Here is a 19,861-nt window from a genome sequence, read left to right as displayed (position 1 = left end):
AGTAGTAGTACTACTACTACTAGTAGTAGTAGTAGAAGTAGTGGTGGTTGTGGTGGTGGTAGTAGTAGTAGAAGTAGTAGTAGTAGTAGAAGTAATAGTAGTTATAGTAGTAGTAGTAGTAGTAGTAGTAGTAGTAGTAGTAGTAGTAGTAGTAGTAGTAGTAGTAGTAGTAGTAGTAGTAGTAGTAGAAGTAGTAGTAGTAGTAGTAGTAGTAGTAGTAGTAGTAGTAGTAATAGTATTAGTAGTAGTAGTAGTAGTAGTAGTAGTAGTAGTAGTAGTAGTAGTAGTAGTAATAGTAGTAGTAGTAGTAGTAGTAGTAGTAGTAGTAGAAGAAGGAGTAGTTGAAGTAGTAGTTGTAGCAGTAGTAGTAGAAGAAGAAGAATAAGTACAGTCCACTCTCGTTATCTCGAAGTTGGCGGGAACAAAAAAAAATATCGAGATAACGAGAGTTCGAGATATCCGATTTGGCGTTTTCAAAGATAAAATGAGACGAACATTTACCTTGTTTTTAACATCTAAATACCAGCTAAGAGGTCTTACTAAAACCGTCACCGTGTGGCATAATACTCTCTACCTGATATATACGCGTTTTTTACGAGGCAAGATTAATTTTGCTATTTAAATGCTTAAAATGACGTTTGAAGTATTCCAGAATTGCATGAACACATGCGGTTATAATTTTTTAAAACTGTCGAGTAAACATCCGGTTATGTTGCTATTTAAAGTTATGATGTAATTGACGTCCAATCAAGACGAGGGTTTTCCATCTGAACATCCGTTAATCACGTTCCGGAATACTGAACAGTACATGTACATTTTGTAGTTTGAAATGCAAAGTTCAATCGAGTATTAGTACAGGATCAAATAAAAATAAAAAGCAATTTTGAGTCTTGTCTTTATTATCTTTATTACTCAACATCCCCAGATCTAGATACAGACTGTGTATTAATTGCAGTTAATTGATGTTAAAGTGACAGTTAAAGTAACAGGCCTTACTCAAGTGTTAAGGGCTAACGACATTACACACGTGTGATCATTGATGCAATTAACTGATCAATGTCCTACCGCACAGTATCGGGAGCAGCCGGGCGAAGCGGGACGGTGAAGTTTTAAAGAAAAAATTTCTCACCTTTTGCCGACACTGGAACAGTTATTCGCACTTCGAGATAAACCACAGTAAATACATGTAAACTCGGGACTTGGGACAAAATTTTATATCGAGATATCGAATTATTCGACATAACGAAAATCGAGATATGCGATGTTTATTTATAAACATAAAGAAGGAAAAATGTTAGGACATCGAACTTACTTCGACATATCGAGAATATCGATATATCCGATGTCGAGATAACGAGAGTGGACTTTAGTATAAGAAGTAGTAGTAGTAGTAGTAGTAGTAGTAGTGGTGGTGGTAGTAGTAGTAGTAGTAGTAGTAATAGTAGTAGTAGTAGTAGTAGTAGTAGTAGTAGTAGTAGTAGTTGTAATAGAAGTTGTAGTAGTAGTAGTAGTAGGAGGAGGAGGAGGAGGAGGAGGAGGAGGAGTAGTAGTAGTAGTAGTAGTAGTAGTAGTAGTAGTAGAAGTAGTAGTAGAAGTAGTAATAGAAGTAGTAGTAGTAGTCGTAGTAGTAGTTGTAGTAGTAGTAGTAGTAATACTAGTAGTAGTAGTAGTAGTAGTAGTAGGAGTAGTAGTATTAGAAGTAGTAATAGTAGTAGTAGTAGTAGTAGTAGTAGTAGTAGTAGTAGTAGTAGTAGAAGTAGTAGTAGTAATATGTTTCCGGCCTAGCTACGCGCAATTTGCGTACTTGGGGTTCGACGACAAACTATCGAATCAATCGATGTTTTCAAAGTTTTAATAGATCGATAAAGGTATCTGAAATAGGAACAATTAATACATGCCATTAGATATATAATCAAGATAATATATGTATGCATTCAAGTGGAATACACATTAATAATGACTAGCGTTGCATGGCGGCGTGAATATGACTCGCAATAAGTTATTTCAATAAATAACTAATAAACACAACCGTAACCGTCAGATGTCCTAAATAATAATACAAACAATTGACAGTAGTTACCTGCAGGAATCCAAAATATCCCACACAAATAATATAATATTGCAATTCAATAAATGCAATGGCTGTCTCAAACAACTTTCAACAGGCAACTGGATATCGGAGGGAAAGTGAATGATTGGTTGTTACATGCACGTGTTCAGAATAGGTTAGATTCAACTATATGTTAGCTATAAAACAACTAAGACTACAGTCTAGGTTTTATATCAGAGCTACCTAAAACTACTCGACACTAATAACAAATAACTAAATAAGAATTTACACCCTGTGACATATTCCCCCTGCTTTAGAAATGTCGTCCCGACATTAATTTATTTATATTATGTTCTATAAATTAATAAAACTTGCGGTGATAAAACATAAACGTTCATCACGTTAGACATACTATACTTTTGTTCGTAATAACACAATCGAAATGGTAAGTATCCATCAAACATTTTATTATATGAAAATGAATGTACAATAAATTGCAAATTTTATAAAGACACATATATACATCTTTTTAAAATAACACTTTATTACTTATATCACACTATTATCCATTAGCAAACACTTCACTGTATCTTCACACTGGTAGTATTTTCCCTTCATGTATAGTATGAACCCGCAACGTACAAGTTTGGCGACTTACGTTGGCGGTTCGAGCGGCGTATGGGTACGCTTTCATCGTCAAACATGTATCTTGCGTCAGACCGTCGTTGTGGTATAATGTACCTCGGAGTGTTTTTCTGTGTATGTTCATGCTGTTCCGTTATTCCTAACGGCAGCAACAAGTTTCTATGAACGCGACGTATACGTTTAGCGTTGGGTTGATCTTTCTTCACGTCATAAACGGGAATTTCAGTGTTGGGCTGGTCGACTACCACATACGGTATATCTTCCCATTTGTCTGCGATTTTCTGCTTCCCTCGTTGAGTAACATTTCTAACTAAAACCAAATCACCTGGTTTTATTTTTGCGGCTCTTGCTTTTGCGTCATATACCCTCTTACTTTTGTCAGCACTCTGAAATGCGTTTTCTTTCGCCCGACTATATGCAGTCGCAAGTCTATCTCGAAGTTTGCGGCTGTATTCATTCTTGTTCACCGTTCCATTATCGCTCGACGGTAAATCCAGTAGGGCGTCGATCGCTAATCTTGGATGACGTCCGAACATCAAGTAATACGGCGAATACCCAGTGCTGGTATGTATTGTACTGTTATACGCATGAACCATCGGTGCAACATACGACTTCCAGTCCGATTTCTTATCTTCCTCGAGTGTAGATAACATGTGCAGCAGTGTCTGGTTAAAGCGTTCCGTCATCCCATTACCCATAGGGTGATATGGAGTTGTTCTCGATTGCTCAATGCCAGCTAACTTGCACAATTCGCTTATAAGGCCAGACATAAAATTTGTACCTTGATCGCTATGCAGACGCTCCGGAAAGCCGTAGTGTACAAAAAACTTCTCAAACAACACTTTCGCTGTGGTTCTCGCTGTTTGATTTGTCGTTGGAAACGCCTGCGCATATCGCGTAAAATGATCGGTGATGACTAATATATGTTCATATCCACCTTTTGATCTCTCCAAACTTAAAAAGTCTATGCAAACAAGTTCCATTGGTGATGACGTTGCAATGTTTACGAGAGTACTAATTTCAGCTGGAGTTTTACTTCTTATGCATCAGGCGCAATTACTGATCTTGTCTTTTACGAACGTTTCCATTCCTGGCCAAAAGAATCTTTGTTTGAACAATGACAATGTCCGATCACGTCCTTGGTGGCCGAGGTCATCATGTAGGCTACGAAACACTATTTCGCGTAATGCTTCTGGCAAAACTAATTGGCTGTACTCTTGCTCACATATTTGTGTCCTTCGGTACAAAACCCCCTCCTTTAACTCAAGACTGGACCACTGTCTGTTATATTTCAAGACACTGGTACATGAGGAATGGACTACAGAAGGTCTTGTGCCAGCCTGTAAATGATGTATCACCGTGGAGATCGCTGGATCGGCAAGCTGTGACTTTCTCCAATCGTGCGAACTCAAGGCGTATGTCTGCAGGACATCCTCCGGGACTTGATCACATACCTCTGGTTGTTCACTTTCAGGTACGGATGTACTGAAACAGTACGGTGCTTGTTCCATATCGGTTGTAACTGCAGTGGTTAGAGCAGCTATTGTTTCCGGTTGTACTACTAGTCTGCTTAACCCATCTGCATCGGCGTTGTTTTTCCCAGCCCGATAACGTGTGGTAAACGTGTAGTTGGCTAATGCAGCAAGCCATCGTTGTCCTGTCGCGTCTAATTTTGCAGTCGTAAGCACGTAGGTAAGCGGGTTATTGTCCGTGATAACCTCAACTTCCGCACCGTAGAGATAATCATGAAACTTTTCCGTCATGGACCATTTCAGCGCTAAAAACTCCAATTTGTGCGCCGGGTAATGCTTTTCTGATGGTTTGAGGGAACGGCTTGCATAAGCATGACCTTCTCGTGTCCATCTTGGCGTTGATACAAGACAGCACCCAATCCATTTAAGGAGGCATCTGTATGCAGTATGAACGGCAATGTATAATCCGCATAGCCTAAAATAGGTGGATTGGTGAGCTGTTGCTTCAACTCCTCGAAAGCTGTTTGTTGCTCGCATCCCCATTGAAATGGTACTGGTTTGGTTCGTTGGTGTTTTTCTTGAGAGTTCCGTTTAGTAGGATGGCCTATCAGCAGGTTATTCAATGGTCTTGCAATGGAAGCAAACCCTTTTATGAATCGGCGATAGTAGCCAACGAAGCCGAGAAATTGGCGCACTTGTTTTACAGACTTTGGGGTAGGCCAATTTTTAACTGCTTCTATTTTGACTGGATCTGCTTCTATGCCATCTGCTGATACCACGTGCCCGAGGAAAGTTGTTCTTGTCTTGAAAAATTCACATTTTGATGGTTTGATTTTGAGGTTATATTCGGCCAGACGAGAAAACACTTGGTCGAGTCTTGAAATCATAGTATTGACGTCTTTGGAAAAAATAATGATGTCATCCAAATAAATGAGACAATCTCTCAGGTTTAAATCGCCCATACAGCGTTCCATTAACCTTTGAAATGTTGCGGGGGCGTTGCAGAGACCGAATGGAAGACGGTTACATTGATAAAACCCTAATCCACCCACTTGAAACGCTGTCTTTTCCTTGTCATCTTCCTCTAACTCGACTTGCCAGTATCCGCATTTCAAGTCCAATTTCGAAAAGTACCGTGATCCAGCTAGAAGGTGTAGTGTATCCTCAACCTTTGGTATGGCATAACTATCTTTCTTCGTTGCTGCATTGAGTTTTCTAAAATCGATACAAAATCGTATGGTTCCATCCTTTTTCCTAACGATTACACAATTTGATGACCATGGGCTTTGAGATTCTTGTATAGCTCCCATTTCTATCATTTCTTTGAGATGTTCTCGGATTTCATTGAAAAGAGCTGGGGGCACTCGTCGATACGGCTCTTTAAAAGGTTCTGGATTGGTCAGTTTGATGGAATGTTTAACTGCGGTTGTGTGTCCGATGTCAAATTTGGATTTCGGAAACACTGTATCCCATTTTCTAAACAACTGATAAACCCGTTGTTTTTGTTCTGTACTTAAATCAGCTCCATCAAGATCAACATCATATTCCTTTTTCATATTCTCATAACTTGTTTTATTTTCTGTTTCAGGTGAAGTATTCACAGATGATATGGTTGCGCTCGGTGGTTGCAGTATTGGAGCTTCACGTAGAACTTTAACTTCCTGTAATTTACAAAGGTCCTGTTTTGCTCTTATTTTAACAGGTCTTGCTGATATGTTGCACAATTTCACGGGTATCCTCGCATTTCTGCCACGAGTATTTATAGATACAACTCTTGGACATACCAATGCCCCATGACTGTCAAATTGGCATTGTTCAGTTACTGCTGCTTCAGTATTTTGACGTTTCCGCAGGAAACCTACCACTGTCCTGGTTTCATTTGGATGTAACGTGATATCTTTGGTTGCAAGCACTTTTCCAATGTTCGATTCTATTGCCAGAAAAGCTGCTTTCCATTTATCATCCGGGCATTCATCACTGTACAAGTCTTTTATATATCTGATTATATTTGTGCCAATTATGACATGAGCACTACCATGACTCTCGTCAACCGGCGCAACAAGAAGAATGGTCTCTACTTTCATGTCCAAAATTTTGCTTTCAATTGTTGTCTGAATATATCCAGAATATGGAATGTGGGTGCCATTAGCTGCTTTTAATTCAAGATTAAATTCATTCAATGACATCAGTTCTGGTTTTGGTGTCATTTCGTTGTAAAACTTTTCAGTTACAATACTGACCTGAGACCCGCTGTCAATAAGCGCGGTTGTCTCTTTGCCGTTGATAGTAATAGTAGATAGATTAGCATTACCCACCATTCTACTAAAAATGTTTTCAGCTGGTTTCTGTTTGGGGATAGTGGTATCCTCACAGCCCTCATTGACCCCATCAATTAGAGCTGGTTCCCGTTTAAATGTTGTTGAGAGTTGCTGTCTCTATGATAAGCATCTTGTCCGTACGGTCGTCTGCCTCTATATGGACCTCTGTTTCCGGAGTAACCTCTACCTTGTGAAAATGTTCTCCTATATCCGGTTTGTGGTCTGGCATCGTTTCTCCGGTATTCTCTGGTCACACTCTCACTTCTTTTGTCTTTTGATGCTTCTTTCTCCTTTGTTAGTAAGTCTAGTTGTTTTTGCATACTTTGTAATTTCTCTGTAAGATCATTCAATATGCTCAATTGTTGATCTATTTGCATTTTATTTATCTGTTTGGGTTGTTCTTGTCTGTCCTGTGATACTTTCAATTCCTGTTCTTCTCTTCTCACTCGTTTCCGTAACTCTTCAAATGTAAGACAGTTTTCATAGAATACTCTGGTAGCATTCTTCAACTCTGAATTTCTCAAGTATTTCCAATACTTTGTTCTCAGTATTTCTTCCTTCTTGTTTTCTTGTATTTCACCCTTTTCTAAAGCTCTTTGGATCATTTCTTCAATTCGAATACCCCATGACGTTATGTCTTCGTCTTTATTTTGTCTGGCTTGATAAAATTCTTCCATTATTCTTTGTCCGCTTTTTACATCACCGAAATAGCTTTCCGTCGTTGACAAAATGTTTTCTAAAGTTGCTGTGGCTTTCAATGTTGCTAAAACCTTCCTTGGTTTTCCAGATATCGCATTTCTAACGCACTGTTTCAGTATGTCTTTCTGGTAAATTTTTGACCGAATCATACTTTCGATTTCTATTTTCCATTCTGTAAATTGAGCTGGGTCCGAAAATTTAGGAACACTCGGTTTCAACATTAATGGTGGATTATGTGACACTCTCCGTTCCGCATTTCTTAGATATTTGTGTCGGTCATATGTTTCTACAGGTTCCAATTCCTCGTCTAATGACGTAATTGTGCTCTGTGTTTCCATCATATCTTGTTCCAATTCTTGTTTTGTTCGTTTCAATTTCCGTATTCTTTCTTCTTTCTGTTTCCTACGTGTTTCTCGCAATAATTCTTGTTCCTTCAATCGTTTTGCTTTTTCTTTCCGATGAAGTTCCTCTTTTAAGTTCATTTGCTGTAACTTCATTGCCTTTATCTCAGCTTCAAGGGCTTTTTCAGCAATATCATCATCACTTATAATTTCATCAATGTCACTATTGTGTTCATATTCACTGTCGTGAACCTCAGATGGTTCAAGTATTTTGGTACTGCATCGCACCTCCTCTTTAAATATTCTGTCCCCAGAATCGGCATGTATCTGGAATGTCTCCTCCATCTTCTTTGTCAACCAACTTAGTTCTTCATCTATTGAATCCATGTCACTTTCATAACTGTTGGTATGATAATCATCATTCTTAAATCCTACCGCACCCTCAACAACATCATCATAGTCAAGTTCAATCCTCATTTCATGTTCCATCTCTTTACAGTTGTGCTGTAATCTTTCTCCAACTGTTTCCCTTCTTAATTGTTTATGTTTTACATCATTTACATCATTCACATCTCTATGTTGGGCTGTGTTGTTTTCTGATCTCATTTTTATTAATTCATCACTTTGTCGCTGAATTTCACGAATCTTTGAGTCTCGTTCCTTTATTTTATTTAGTATTTCAATGTCCTTCTGATTTTTCAATTCTTCTTCCTTTAATGTTTGTTGTTCTTTCTTTGTCTCCCTTCTTTGTCTCCTTAGTTCTCTCTCCGTATCCATGTTCAAATAATTACGTTCACACCCACACTGAATTTCACACTATGCACTCAGTTATGAAACTGATCCCAACCATATGCAGAAATCAAAGTCTAATCTTAAATTCACCTCTCTTCACAATATTTTATGCACTTTACAACACAAAACAATTCATTCAACACTATTATGTATCTAGTATTTGTTCACATCCAATAACTCTAGATACATTTTCATTATGTCAATCAGTAATATTGTTCACTGGACGTTAATATCACTTCCAATTCAATAATTCACAATTAAACTCAACACTGTTCACCAATTGTCTATTTCACTTCATAAGTATGCACTTTTAAGTGTTAATTATGTTTCACAGCACTTTGTATAATACACACTCCAATTTCATCAACATTCAGATCATCATTCCAGTATTTCCGTTTTACAATAGTTTCCTTTCTAGTCAACTCAAAATTATTCAATATAATAACACACTAAATCACTAATTTCAATAGTGATCAATAAACCGAATTCACTTTGTACCACTAATGCATAATAATATAACTGACATGTTATCTAAAACAACATAACAACAAATAATTGTACACATTCATGCAATTATTTTAAATAAATCTAGTTGTAATTTTTAATTAATTAATTTATAAACCTTTTTAATTAATGATCTCTTATTTAATAAACAATTACTGCAGCGTATAGATTACACTTAAATCACAATCTTATTGTTAAAGTTTTATCAAACTAGAAATTAAAAAAAAATCTAAATAAATGTTAATGATAAATTTAATTAAATTGATGAACTAATATGATTTAATTATAATAATAACAACTATAAATATGCATTTATAAAACAATTTAACACTATAATTCGATTAAACTATTTACAAATACACTCTCACACTCTCACACACGTACAACCATACAAGTACAGAATCGATACCGCTATTTCCGGTCCAAAAAATACACTGGTCACAAGTAGTGTCAAGTGTAACCCGCACAAATTATTACTACAACGTATGTACAACTATACGCAATCAATTATTGCGCAATTTCCTTTTTCCGTTATCAAATAAATCGATTATTTAAAAGCGCTGAACACAAACCGAATGTATTCGCTTTTAAATAAATACCTCGATTTATTTTTCTTCGTCCCGTTCGAATACGCTAAAGCGACGCGATTATTTTACCTTGCAAGGATTAAACGCAAAACAGTATTTCTCAATGAAATTAGATGATCAGTCTAATTTCAGTAAGGAATAACTCGGTTTCCACGATTTCCTATTTATAAAATTACAATGACTGAGCGTTGTTTCAAATGTTGAAAGTTTGAAACAACTAAAGACAAATTTGATTTTACATTGGCTGAAACTTTTTATAAGACAGTGGGCAGTAAATCTATTGATTGTATAGATCCCAAATTATGACCTTTAAACTATCACCTGAGCTATCTACGGGTCAACCTGTCTGTGTTGTACTACTTTATGTACTTCTATTGTTATTGGAAACGGATTAGTGACAGTGAAAACACAGTTTACACAAATGCAGGGGCGTATGTTAGACGGGACAACCTATGGTTAGTGCATTGATTTACAAAAAAATCTTTAACCTAGATTGGACAAAAATAATTGATATTTACATTAAGAAAAAAACAAATATGATACAAACTAAACAATTTCTGAAAATAATATACTAAATGGTCAATAATAAAATGTACATCTCACCACACCGCCATGCGTCATGAGCAAGAATCACAAATGTCAGTGTTCATTCACAAAGTCACACACAGTTTTTACACTTCCAGCGACGAATGGTCCTTGGTCCTTATGGTGTGACGTAACGGTCTTGAAGAGGGCCCTTAGCATGCGTTAACGTTAACCCGGGTATTAAACGACGTCGTTTGTGGCCATCAAGTGTAGATCCTTGAACAAGGATTTTGTACACGGATTGTCCAAATTATATCATTTGATCGATCTCACTGAACGTTGGGCGCCATTGTTTCCGGCCTAGCTACGCGCAATTTGCGTACTTGGGGTTCGAAGACAAACTATCGAATCAATCGATGTTTTCAAAGTTTTAATAGATCGATAAAGGTATCTGAAATAGGAACAATTAATACATGCCATTAGATATATAATCAAGATAATATATGTATGCATTCAAGTGGAATACACATTAATAATGACTAGCGTTGCATGGCGGCGTGAATATGACTCGCAATAAGTTATTTCAATAAATAACTAATAAACACAACCGTAACCGTCAGATGTCCTAAATAATAATACAAACAATTGACAGAGAACATAAATAAAAGATTTAGAGTAGTTACCTGCAGGAATCCAAAATATCCCACACAAATAATATAATATTGCAATTCAATAAATGCAATGGCTGTCTCAAACAACTTTCAACAGGCAACTGGATATCGGAGGGAAAGTGAATGATTGGTTGTTACATGCACGTGTTCAGAATAGGTTAGATTCAACTATATGTTAGCTATAAAACAACTAAGACTACAGTCTAGGTTTTATATCAGAGCTACCTAAAACTACTCGACACTAATAACAAATAACTAAATAAGAATTTACACCCTGTGACAAATAGTAGTAGTAGAAGCAGTAGTAGTAGTAGTAGTAGTAGTAGAAGTAGTAGTTGTTGCTTTGGTCGTAGTAGTAGTAGTAGTAGTGGTAGTAATAGAAGTAGTAGTAGTAGTAGTAGTAGTAGTAGTGGTAGTAGTAGTAGTAGTAGTAGTAGCAGTAGTAGTAGTAGTTGTAGTAGTAGTAGTAATAGTAGTAGTAGTAGTAGTAGTAGTAGTAGTATTAGTAGGAGTTATAGTAGTAGAAGTAGTAGTAGAAGTAGTAGTAGTAGTAGTAGTAGTAGTGGAAGTAGTAGTAGTAGAAGAAGAAGTAGTAGTAGTAGTAGTAGTAGTAGTAGTAGTAGTAGTAGTAGTAGTAGTAGTAGTGGTAGTAGTAGTAGTAGTAGTAGTACTAGTAGTAGTAGTAGTTGTAGTAGTAGTAGTAATAGAAGTAGTAGTAGTAGTAGTAGTATTAGTAGGAGTAATAGTAGTAGAAGTAGTAATAGTAGTAGTAGTAGTAGTAGTAGTAGTAGTAGTAGTAGTAGTAGTAGTAGTAGTAGTAGTAGTAGTGGAAGTAGTAGTAGTAGAAGAAGTAGTAGTAGTAGTAGTAGTAGTAGTAGTAGTAGTAGTAGTAGTAGTAGTAGTAATATAAGTAGTAGAAGCAGTAGTAGTAGTAGTAATAGTTGTAGTAGTATTAGTAGTAGTAGTAGTTGTAGTAGTAGTAGTAGTAGAAGTAGTAGTAGTAGTAGAAGAAGCAGTAGCAGCAGCTGTAGAAGTAGTATAAGTAGTAGTAGCAGTATTAGTATCAGTAGTAGTAGTAGTAGTAGTAGTAGTAGTAGTAGTAGTAGTAGTAGTAGTAGTAGTAGCAGTAGTAGTAGAAGTAGTAGTAGTTGTTGTTTTTGTTGTTGTTTTTGTTGTTGTTTTTAGTTGAAGAAGAAGAAGTTCTAGTAGTAGTAGTAGAAGCAGCAACAGTAGTATTGGTAGTAGCAGTAGTAGAAGTAATAGTTGATGTAGTAGTAGTAGTAGTAGTAGTAGTAGTAGTAGTAGTAGTAGTAGTTGTAGTAGTAGTAGTAGTAGTAGTAGTAGTAGTAGTAGTAGTAGTAGTAGTGGTGGTAGTAGTAGTAGTAGTAGTAGTAGAATCAGTGGTAAAAGTAGTAGAAGTAGTACTAGTAGTAGTAGTAGTAGAAGTTGTAGTAGTAGTAGTACTAGTAGTAGTAGTAGTAGTAGTAGTAGTAGTAGTAGTAGTAGTAGTAGAAGAATCAGTGGTAAAAGTAGTAGTAGTAGTAGTAGTAGTAGTAGTAGTAGTAGTAGTAGTAGTAGTAGTAGTAGTAGTAGTAGTAGTAGTAGTTGTTGTAGTTGTAGTAGTAGTAGTAGTAGTAGTAGTAGTAGTAGTAGTAGTAGAAGTAGTAGCAGTCGTAGTAGTAGTAGTAGTAGTAGTAGTAGTAGTAACCATGTTTTTGATATCGGAATACATTAAACCATCGATATTTCATTACATTATTGCGAAGGACATCGTGGCCTATAAGAGCCGGGCTGAACTCGATCTTGGTACCGTCAAATCCGGAAGTGGATCTTGCGCTTACACAATAGAATACCAGATTGAACACGTGTCGCTCGGGAATCAAAATGTCGGGGCAATATATTGGACAAGCGTTGGCATGGAGTACACGGACGCTGGTTTGAACTACATTTGGGCCAGTCAGGTGGACAGCGTCCTGAAGGATGTCAAACCTTCGGTAAGTGTGTGGTCAAAATAAGAATACATATGTCTCAGTCGACAGCGGACTGTCAATACTGGGGTGTGTGCACAAAAAAACACTACATCTTTGTGAGTCAGTTGGAAAGCGCACTGGGTGATGTCAATGTAGGGGAAAGTGTGTTTGCTAAGATAAGACTGCATCGTGCTCTGAACTGATTATAGATACATTGATATATTCTTTAAATTTAATAAAAAATGAAACAATATAACGAGACACCATAAGTTGGAGTCAGTTATCTCAGAGTAAAGTATTGGATAATTTATTCTTTGTGTGTAATAATGAAGTTCGAAAGCTTATATCCGATAAAGGTCTTACGTAAACAAACTGATCATGTTAACAAAAATATGTGGTCATTTACTTATTTACAGCCTAATCTTAGCTACAACTACAGCGTGAAGCCTGTTTGTGGCCCGGATGCAGTTTTTCATCCCGGCTCGGTGGAATACTTTGACATTGAGATCACCACTGATCGGGGCAAGGTCGCTGGTCCGATGATCATTGAAGTACCCATACCAGATAACCCGACAGAGCCATTGCTGACGTTCGTTAATGCAAAGGTGGTCTCCAAAGGGAAAAACGTCGTCTGCACGGCTCTTGGGAATGTGTCAACAAAACTTTCAGACTGGTATGGGGCATTTTGCGCGTTTAATCGTTTTTAAGATTTCATTAAACGAGATTTAAATGTACTCACCTGTTTTGCTTAAATTACTTTTACATGGTAATGTTTATTTCTGTGCATTTAATTTCATGGCCGAGTACAACATTTTATCTGATTAATTCTTTTAACACATATGCATATCAAAGTCTATCATTTATTTAAACAGCCATATCTTATACTCGACCACGAATAAAACTTGTTTTTTATTGAGCCTCACCTTCACAGCAGAAAACAAAAGAAATAAGATGTATCTTATAAGACATCGTTACGTTGTTTATAAAATCATGCGTTTTGATAGTACGTTTTCAGCAGACCTGTTGACACTATAACCATGATACTTGGTTTTGGTGTTTAGGGTTTCCGGCTCAAATGAATCCGACCGGGTAGTTATGAATCTTCCGATGGTGTGTAATGTACAAGACAAAGACTCCGTCGACGAAGACAAATTCACTGTTCGCATTGGTGTGCGTATCAAAGATCTACCGGCTGTCTTAGACGGAAACATGACTCAAGTGAATTTCAGTCTTGGTCTCACGGTCAGTGACCAGATCTGGGTGTTCACAACAACGGCCAATGTCATCAATGCAATGGTAAAATATACATTAATCTTGCCCCATTCACGTGGACACACACTTATAATGGGATAAAGTTTACTGTAGTTTTATATGCTATGAATTAGCTAAGCTGCGTTGGGCTTCTTTAATATTCTTCTTTCACTGTCAGACTTAAAAAATGTACGTTTGATTTAAAAATAAACAAGGGTAAAGCACAAACAGTTATTCAGTAAGTTAAGACTGATATCACATATTTTAAACGTCAAGGTCACACACATATTTGTGAAGAACGCTCTTAAATTGATAAAGTTGAACACGTGTTATTTGTTTTTAAATTAAAGCATCAGCTTACACCGGCCTCGCCCGCTTTTGTGAAAGGAATTGTGATTCCAAACAACGAGGTGCCAGCTACGTGGCCGACTGGCTTTGACCTGGAATGGAGCCTAGATAATCGGAAGTTCTACCCAAGCGAGAGTTCGGTTGGTGACATACATTATTAATTCATTTCAAAATGGAACATAACTGTTCGAGTATTGTCATATTAATTCATTTCAAAATGGAACATAATTGTTTGAGTATTGTCATACAAAATGATTTGATAGATTTAATATTTCTTCACTACATATATGATACTAGATCAAATCCACTCTTTCAAGAAGCCTTCTGAGTAAAGAGGTTTTTTCATGGTCACTTAATACCAACTCATATTTTATTAATGTTCTGTTCAATGTTTACTATTCAACCGCTTTGCTTGATGACAACTTTTTACATTTCAGTGGTTTCAACAATCAGCTAGTACAAAACTCTTCACGTTTCAGTGGCTTCAACAATCAGTTCGTTCCGACTGGGATCTTGAAGAAGGGCTTATGGGATACTGGTTTCGACTTGTAAGCAAAGATGGAGGCTGTTTGCCTGCAAGCTATCAACTGAAGTCTGAAAGGTAAGTTGAGTCGATATTTTATATTTGTCTTCATGAAAGGTCCAGTTTTATAAAAGCAATCATTTTGCAACGAAATGTTTCTATAATGTAGCACTAGCTGTGTTTTTATACGTTGTGTTGACAAATAACTACACTGCACATATGAATACTTTATACTACCGTGTCGAAAACAACACTCTTTGAAGTATACATATATCAACGCATACTATGTCACACTGTCGTCATTTTAATTATTGATAATGTTGACATCTGGATTACGGTTAAATGACAAAAACACGGTTAATATAAGATGTTTAGTACATATACATATTTACGAATATCAAATTCAAAAAGTGGGTGATTTTATAAAACAAAAAGAAAAAGTTACGTTCGATAGATCACACTTGAGTCAAAGACAATTATGGTCATCTGTGTTTGACATTTGCATATTAACAACGATAATCAATCAGCACTTCTTAAACTTATTTATAAGCATACACATCAAATCCTGGTGCTCAATATATTTTAGCGGTTCAAAAATTAGACCATTATCACGTTGTCTTTACAACGGTCATTTAATATAATAAAAACACCAAAGCGAAAACAGGTTATAAGAAACGAGCTTTTTTATATCACAGCATGGATATTTGGAACAGTATTCCGATTGAAATAAGAATGGCATGCTCAATCTCTGCTTTTTAAAGGCAATATAAAACACATTTATTTTCTAATCAATGATATGTCATGTTATTTTCTAATAAATGATATTTCACGTGTGTCTGTCTTAAAGACAAATTGTGTGTTATGTATGGGTGTAAGAAAATATTGTTTGAATGTTTCCCTTGTTAAAGACCTATATGAGTATGTTTTTTCAAGCTGGCCACATTTAAAAAAAGTTTTGATTCATCTGCATAATATGTATAATGTGTCATTGTCTTTATGTGTAACCTTCTGTAAATAAAGCTTTTATTAATATTATTATAATTATTTTTATAATTATAATAATACAAATAATTAGTATTATTATTATTATATGGTGAATACGGTTAAAGTAACATAGATACTCAAAATCAACGAATATTTTGCAAAAACGTTAGTAAAATAAAGTGAACCAATACAAAAATCTGTGTTTCTTATAGTAATAGCCGAAATTTCAATGGTAGATGTTTATGGTAACATAGATTTAAAGAAAAGTATTTACGAAATACTTGCTAGTTTAATTTTGGTATTGTGTTGAAGGTGGCTCCCGTAAAGTCGGTAAACGCAAACATCTATGAAGGAAGGCGACCTCTGTAAGATCAGCACTCAGCAATCAGTCAGAACGCAGTACAAATGTGTCCACAAATGCGATTGCCACGACCTAATTTCTTGTAACATCTTCAGGACCATTCCCTAAGTTGAACGTCAAACGACACCACTATCGTCACAATGGAAGCGAAAATAGAACTTTATTTCAATAGCCCAATGCATTAAACTGAAATATAGAACAAAAATGGTGAAACAAACATAATCTACCCGTCACTACTTGAACTTTCTTGCACTTAATAAACAGATGTAGCTCTATTGGTTTGCTGATATGGGATTCCGAACACAATTTCTGCACGGTGTATTTTTAGATTATTCTAATGCACCCATATATGGAATTTTGTCAAATGTATTGTTTGCATTTTTACTATTTTACAAACATGACGTTCCGTACAACTAACATTGCAATTCTTCTTCGACGTCTGGCTCGATTGTCTACAAACTGCCCATAACTGCCCATATATGTCATAAGTTGCCCTCACAATAATGATTTCATTTTTTAAAGTTTGTATTATTGTTTTAATATATTTATTCACGATGGTGTTATAATTGGAAATCACAATGTAAAAGGCCAATATCACAGGGGTTTGTAATAAATTAAATAGGAACAACTGTCATTTTAAGTAGTGGTATTATCAATAGAAACATATATTTAAAAGAATTTGTATTACTGTAAAACCACCAGCACAACATATGGCACCGAATTCTCAAATTATTCGAAAAATAATGATGCTGGCGCAATTACAATATCTTTAACCATTAAAAATTAATCTTCTTTCACAGGCTGTTCCAGCAAATTGATATTACCAAGTATTGAATTTTTTTTCGAATGCTGATGTAAAGCGTCGACATAAATTATGCATACCTGTTTAATAAACATCTCTTGTTAAACTATGGTCATTATTAAATTTCACTCTGCTTTTCTTTGAATTTGAAGCTTAGATTATAATACAATTTGTGTTGCTGTAGAGTTTGAAATTACGTTTGAAATACATTTTGTGTTGGAATATAGTGTTGTTTTGTATCATACCATGGCTATTATGATATGCTGATAAGACATTGTTAGTTTCATCATGATTAAGATGCTGCCTAAAAATGATTGACATTTGCTGATAAGTTTTATTAACAGTTTTCATAATTAAAAATGTTACCATTTATATGAAATTGATTTATTCAAAGAAGAAAAAAACACATTTAATTAAAACGACCTGGCATTATGTGCCAGTCCGTAGTAAAAACATATTTTTATAGTTACATCAATTTGAGATCTCAAGTTACTGATTTTCATCCAGAAACAATAAGTACGTGAAACTGTCCAGCTAGTATTCAAACGACCATATATTATTGCAAACCCGTTGGGGGAAGTAAGTTTCAACTTGAACATACTATACACACATTAAACATACACTTTCATCAAATTAGAATAATCGGTTTCTGAAATCTCACGCACAATTAACATTTCTTAAGAAACTGTAAGGAAAATTTTGTGAACGAAAAGTCATAGAGTGGATAAGACTCACAATATGTTCATATCCACTGCATAATTGCAATATTTATTTCCACAGATCTAGCGTTGTCAGAAACAGAAAGCAATAATAAAGATGTTGTGTTATTCATTTAGTGACAAAATCTTCATGAAGAATCATTTGACCAGCAATATGCCTATATCCACATTTAAACCATACTTACAAGACATCAAATTCAGATGATAAATGTGCGAGATCTTGCACGTAAACAAATTATTATTGTTAGCGCAATAATTATACGAGACATCATTTGAGTTTAATGACGAGGCAATATGCGCATGACACCATATAAAGACAATGCATGCATTTGAATTCCGATCATTAATTCGTGTTATCTCCGCGGAAACGACAACCTTTAAGAGAATGTAATACTATTAATCGAAGGTCAATAGATCTCGGAAAAATCTATGGAACTGAACGATATCTCTCTATGACTGAAACAACCCTAGAAGGAAGATGTATATAAAGTTGCATCTCATTCGGACCATAAGTGCCAGAGAAATCACGCAAAACGAAATAAAACAAATGCAATATTTCGTATGAGCGCAACGACTTGACGGCATGCAGATGCCCACTTTTAAAGGACACTACATGTAAAGTTTATCAAATTCAGTTCATAAGTTTCTAATCCTACTTAGAAACCACCCGTACATATCAAGAAACAAAGGGCATTAACTGACATACTGGAACGACTAATCACAAGTTTGCATCCAATAGAGACCAATAGAGAACAATTGGAATTATTATTGTCTTGGAAGTAAATGACAGAAGAAAGGACGGAGAGACATACATCAAGGCGGAGGCGAGTATTGGGTAAATTCGCTTCAAACCCTGTCAACTCAAGCCCATCAAAATTAGAATTCGAACGGTCGGACAAACCTGAAATTATTTGCTGCACCCTTTCTGGATATCTTGATAACAGTGGACACGTAAAAAGAGTTGTCAAGGTATCCCAAATACTGAATACTTACTTAATGCACTTGTGAAAACTCCGAAATATAAACTACATATGAACAAATTAAGAAAGCATAGCGATGACGGGACAATTTACATATACTATAAAAAAAACATATATGTGTATGACTACTAAGCCGAGTGTTACTAACACGTTAGTCTTTCACTAACGGGTTGATCGACCGCATCAATATTATTTGCATTCGGGCCTCTTGGCAATTTATTTATTTCAATTAAACATATTATTTTTTATAACCAAATGTTGTTTAATCGATCTTCATTATAATTATATATATTCAAACTTAACACAAATCTTCCTTCGCCAGTAACTTTAAGCTTTGTCGTTTTCTCTGTTTAAAATGACTTTGTTTAGATTTCCGAGCAGAATAAACAAGCTACTGTTACAAACGTTAAGATTTAATTATTCAAAAGATAATAATAACCATTCGAAAGGCAAAACACGCTACATCGTTCTCTTTCACTCGATGTGTGTCGTTTTCCTAATCAGCGTTTGAACAAATACACGAGCTCAAAATAAAGCGTTCAGTGATTATCAGGAATGGTTGGCTTTTTTTGTTACCGCGTTCGATGTTACCACACTATCATAACATCAAACGAAAAAGTTGGGTATCGCCCTGGTGTTATGAGTTATTCACTTTGAGAATAACGGTCAAACAGATATATCCATATACCGTGGTAGACGTCATCATGAAATAGTTACACATTTTCGAAATGCACCGATGCCTCATGACAAGCATCTTTAACTACTGCATTAATAATGTTAAATCTATATTTGCAAGTATACATAAAACACAATTCCATTTTTTTTTAAGGTGGGATTTGTTTCTGAATATTTCGATATTGAACAAAGTTTCAAAAAAATATGGCGGCCTTCACAATGTTCTTGTATTACTCTAATGACATTATACAATACCCATAGTAATTATGGTATATCCTGCTATGTTTACAAATTAAATATTCAGTGTAGATAATTCTGATTGGATAGTTATAGTATTGAACCATTTACGGGAATATTTAGTAGATTTTAAGAGCAAATGCGTTATTATGATACAAGTTGATCTCAATAAAATACATTACAAAAATTGGTAAGCTTTTAAGCGGACAATGTTAAATAACGATCAATATTAAATAATCATACATGATATTCAACCTTCTTTTATTTATGGATTACACTTACATACGCAGTCAAAACCGTGTGATGTTTGGTTTTTCTTCTAGGCTCATTGAAATACTTTGACTTTGAGATAACTACTGAACGGGTCAAGGTCGCTGATCCGATGACCATCGAAGTATCCATACCAG

At 35.6% G+C, this 19,861-nt stretch overlaps 1 protein-coding gene and 1 long non-coding RNA gene across 2 annotated transcripts in view; one reads left to right on the top strand and one right to left on the bottom strand.

Annotated features, from left to right (window-relative positions):
- Window positions 1–17,065, top strand: part of LOC127844991 (uncharacterized) — a 34,245-nt gene extending 17,180 nt beyond the window's left edge. The window contains exons 4-9 of the mRNA XM_052375599.1: window positions 12,371–12,598; window positions 12,991–13,247; window positions 13,636–13,870; window positions 14,176–14,313; window positions 14,611–14,774; window positions 15,993–17,065. Of these exons, the coding sequence (XP_052231559.1) occupies window positions 12,371–12,598; window positions 12,991–13,247; window positions 13,636–13,870; window positions 14,176–14,313; window positions 14,611–14,774; window positions 15,993–16,005 (1,035 nt within the window). The 3' untranslated portion in view covers window positions 16,006–17,065. The remainder of the gene's footprint in view (window positions 1–12,370; window positions 12,599–12,990; window positions 13,248–13,635; window positions 13,871–14,175; window positions 14,314–14,610; window positions 14,775–15,992) is intronic.
- On the bottom strand, window positions 10,350–10,880 carry LOC127845000 (uncharacterized). Its single transcript, XR_008033000.1, has 2 exons — window positions 10,617–10,880; window positions 10,350–10,384 (listed from the first exon to the last, which is right to left on the bottom strand). It is a non-coding gene; the product is annotated as an uncharacterized LOC127845000 (long non-coding RNA).
- Window positions 17,066–19,861: the final 2,796 nt, after the last annotated feature.

This window comes from Dreissena polymorpha, chromosome 9 (genome assembly GCF_020536995.1).
Source record: "Dreissena polymorpha isolate Duluth1 chromosome 9, UMN_Dpol_1.0, whole genome shotgun sequence".
Classification (NCBI taxonomy): Eukaryota; Metazoa; Mollusca; class Bivalvia; order Myida; family Dreissenidae; genus Dreissena; species Dreissena polymorpha.
The sequence above is the reverse complement of the archived record's forward strand: the minus strand, read 5'-3'. Positions and strand labels throughout refer to the sequence as shown.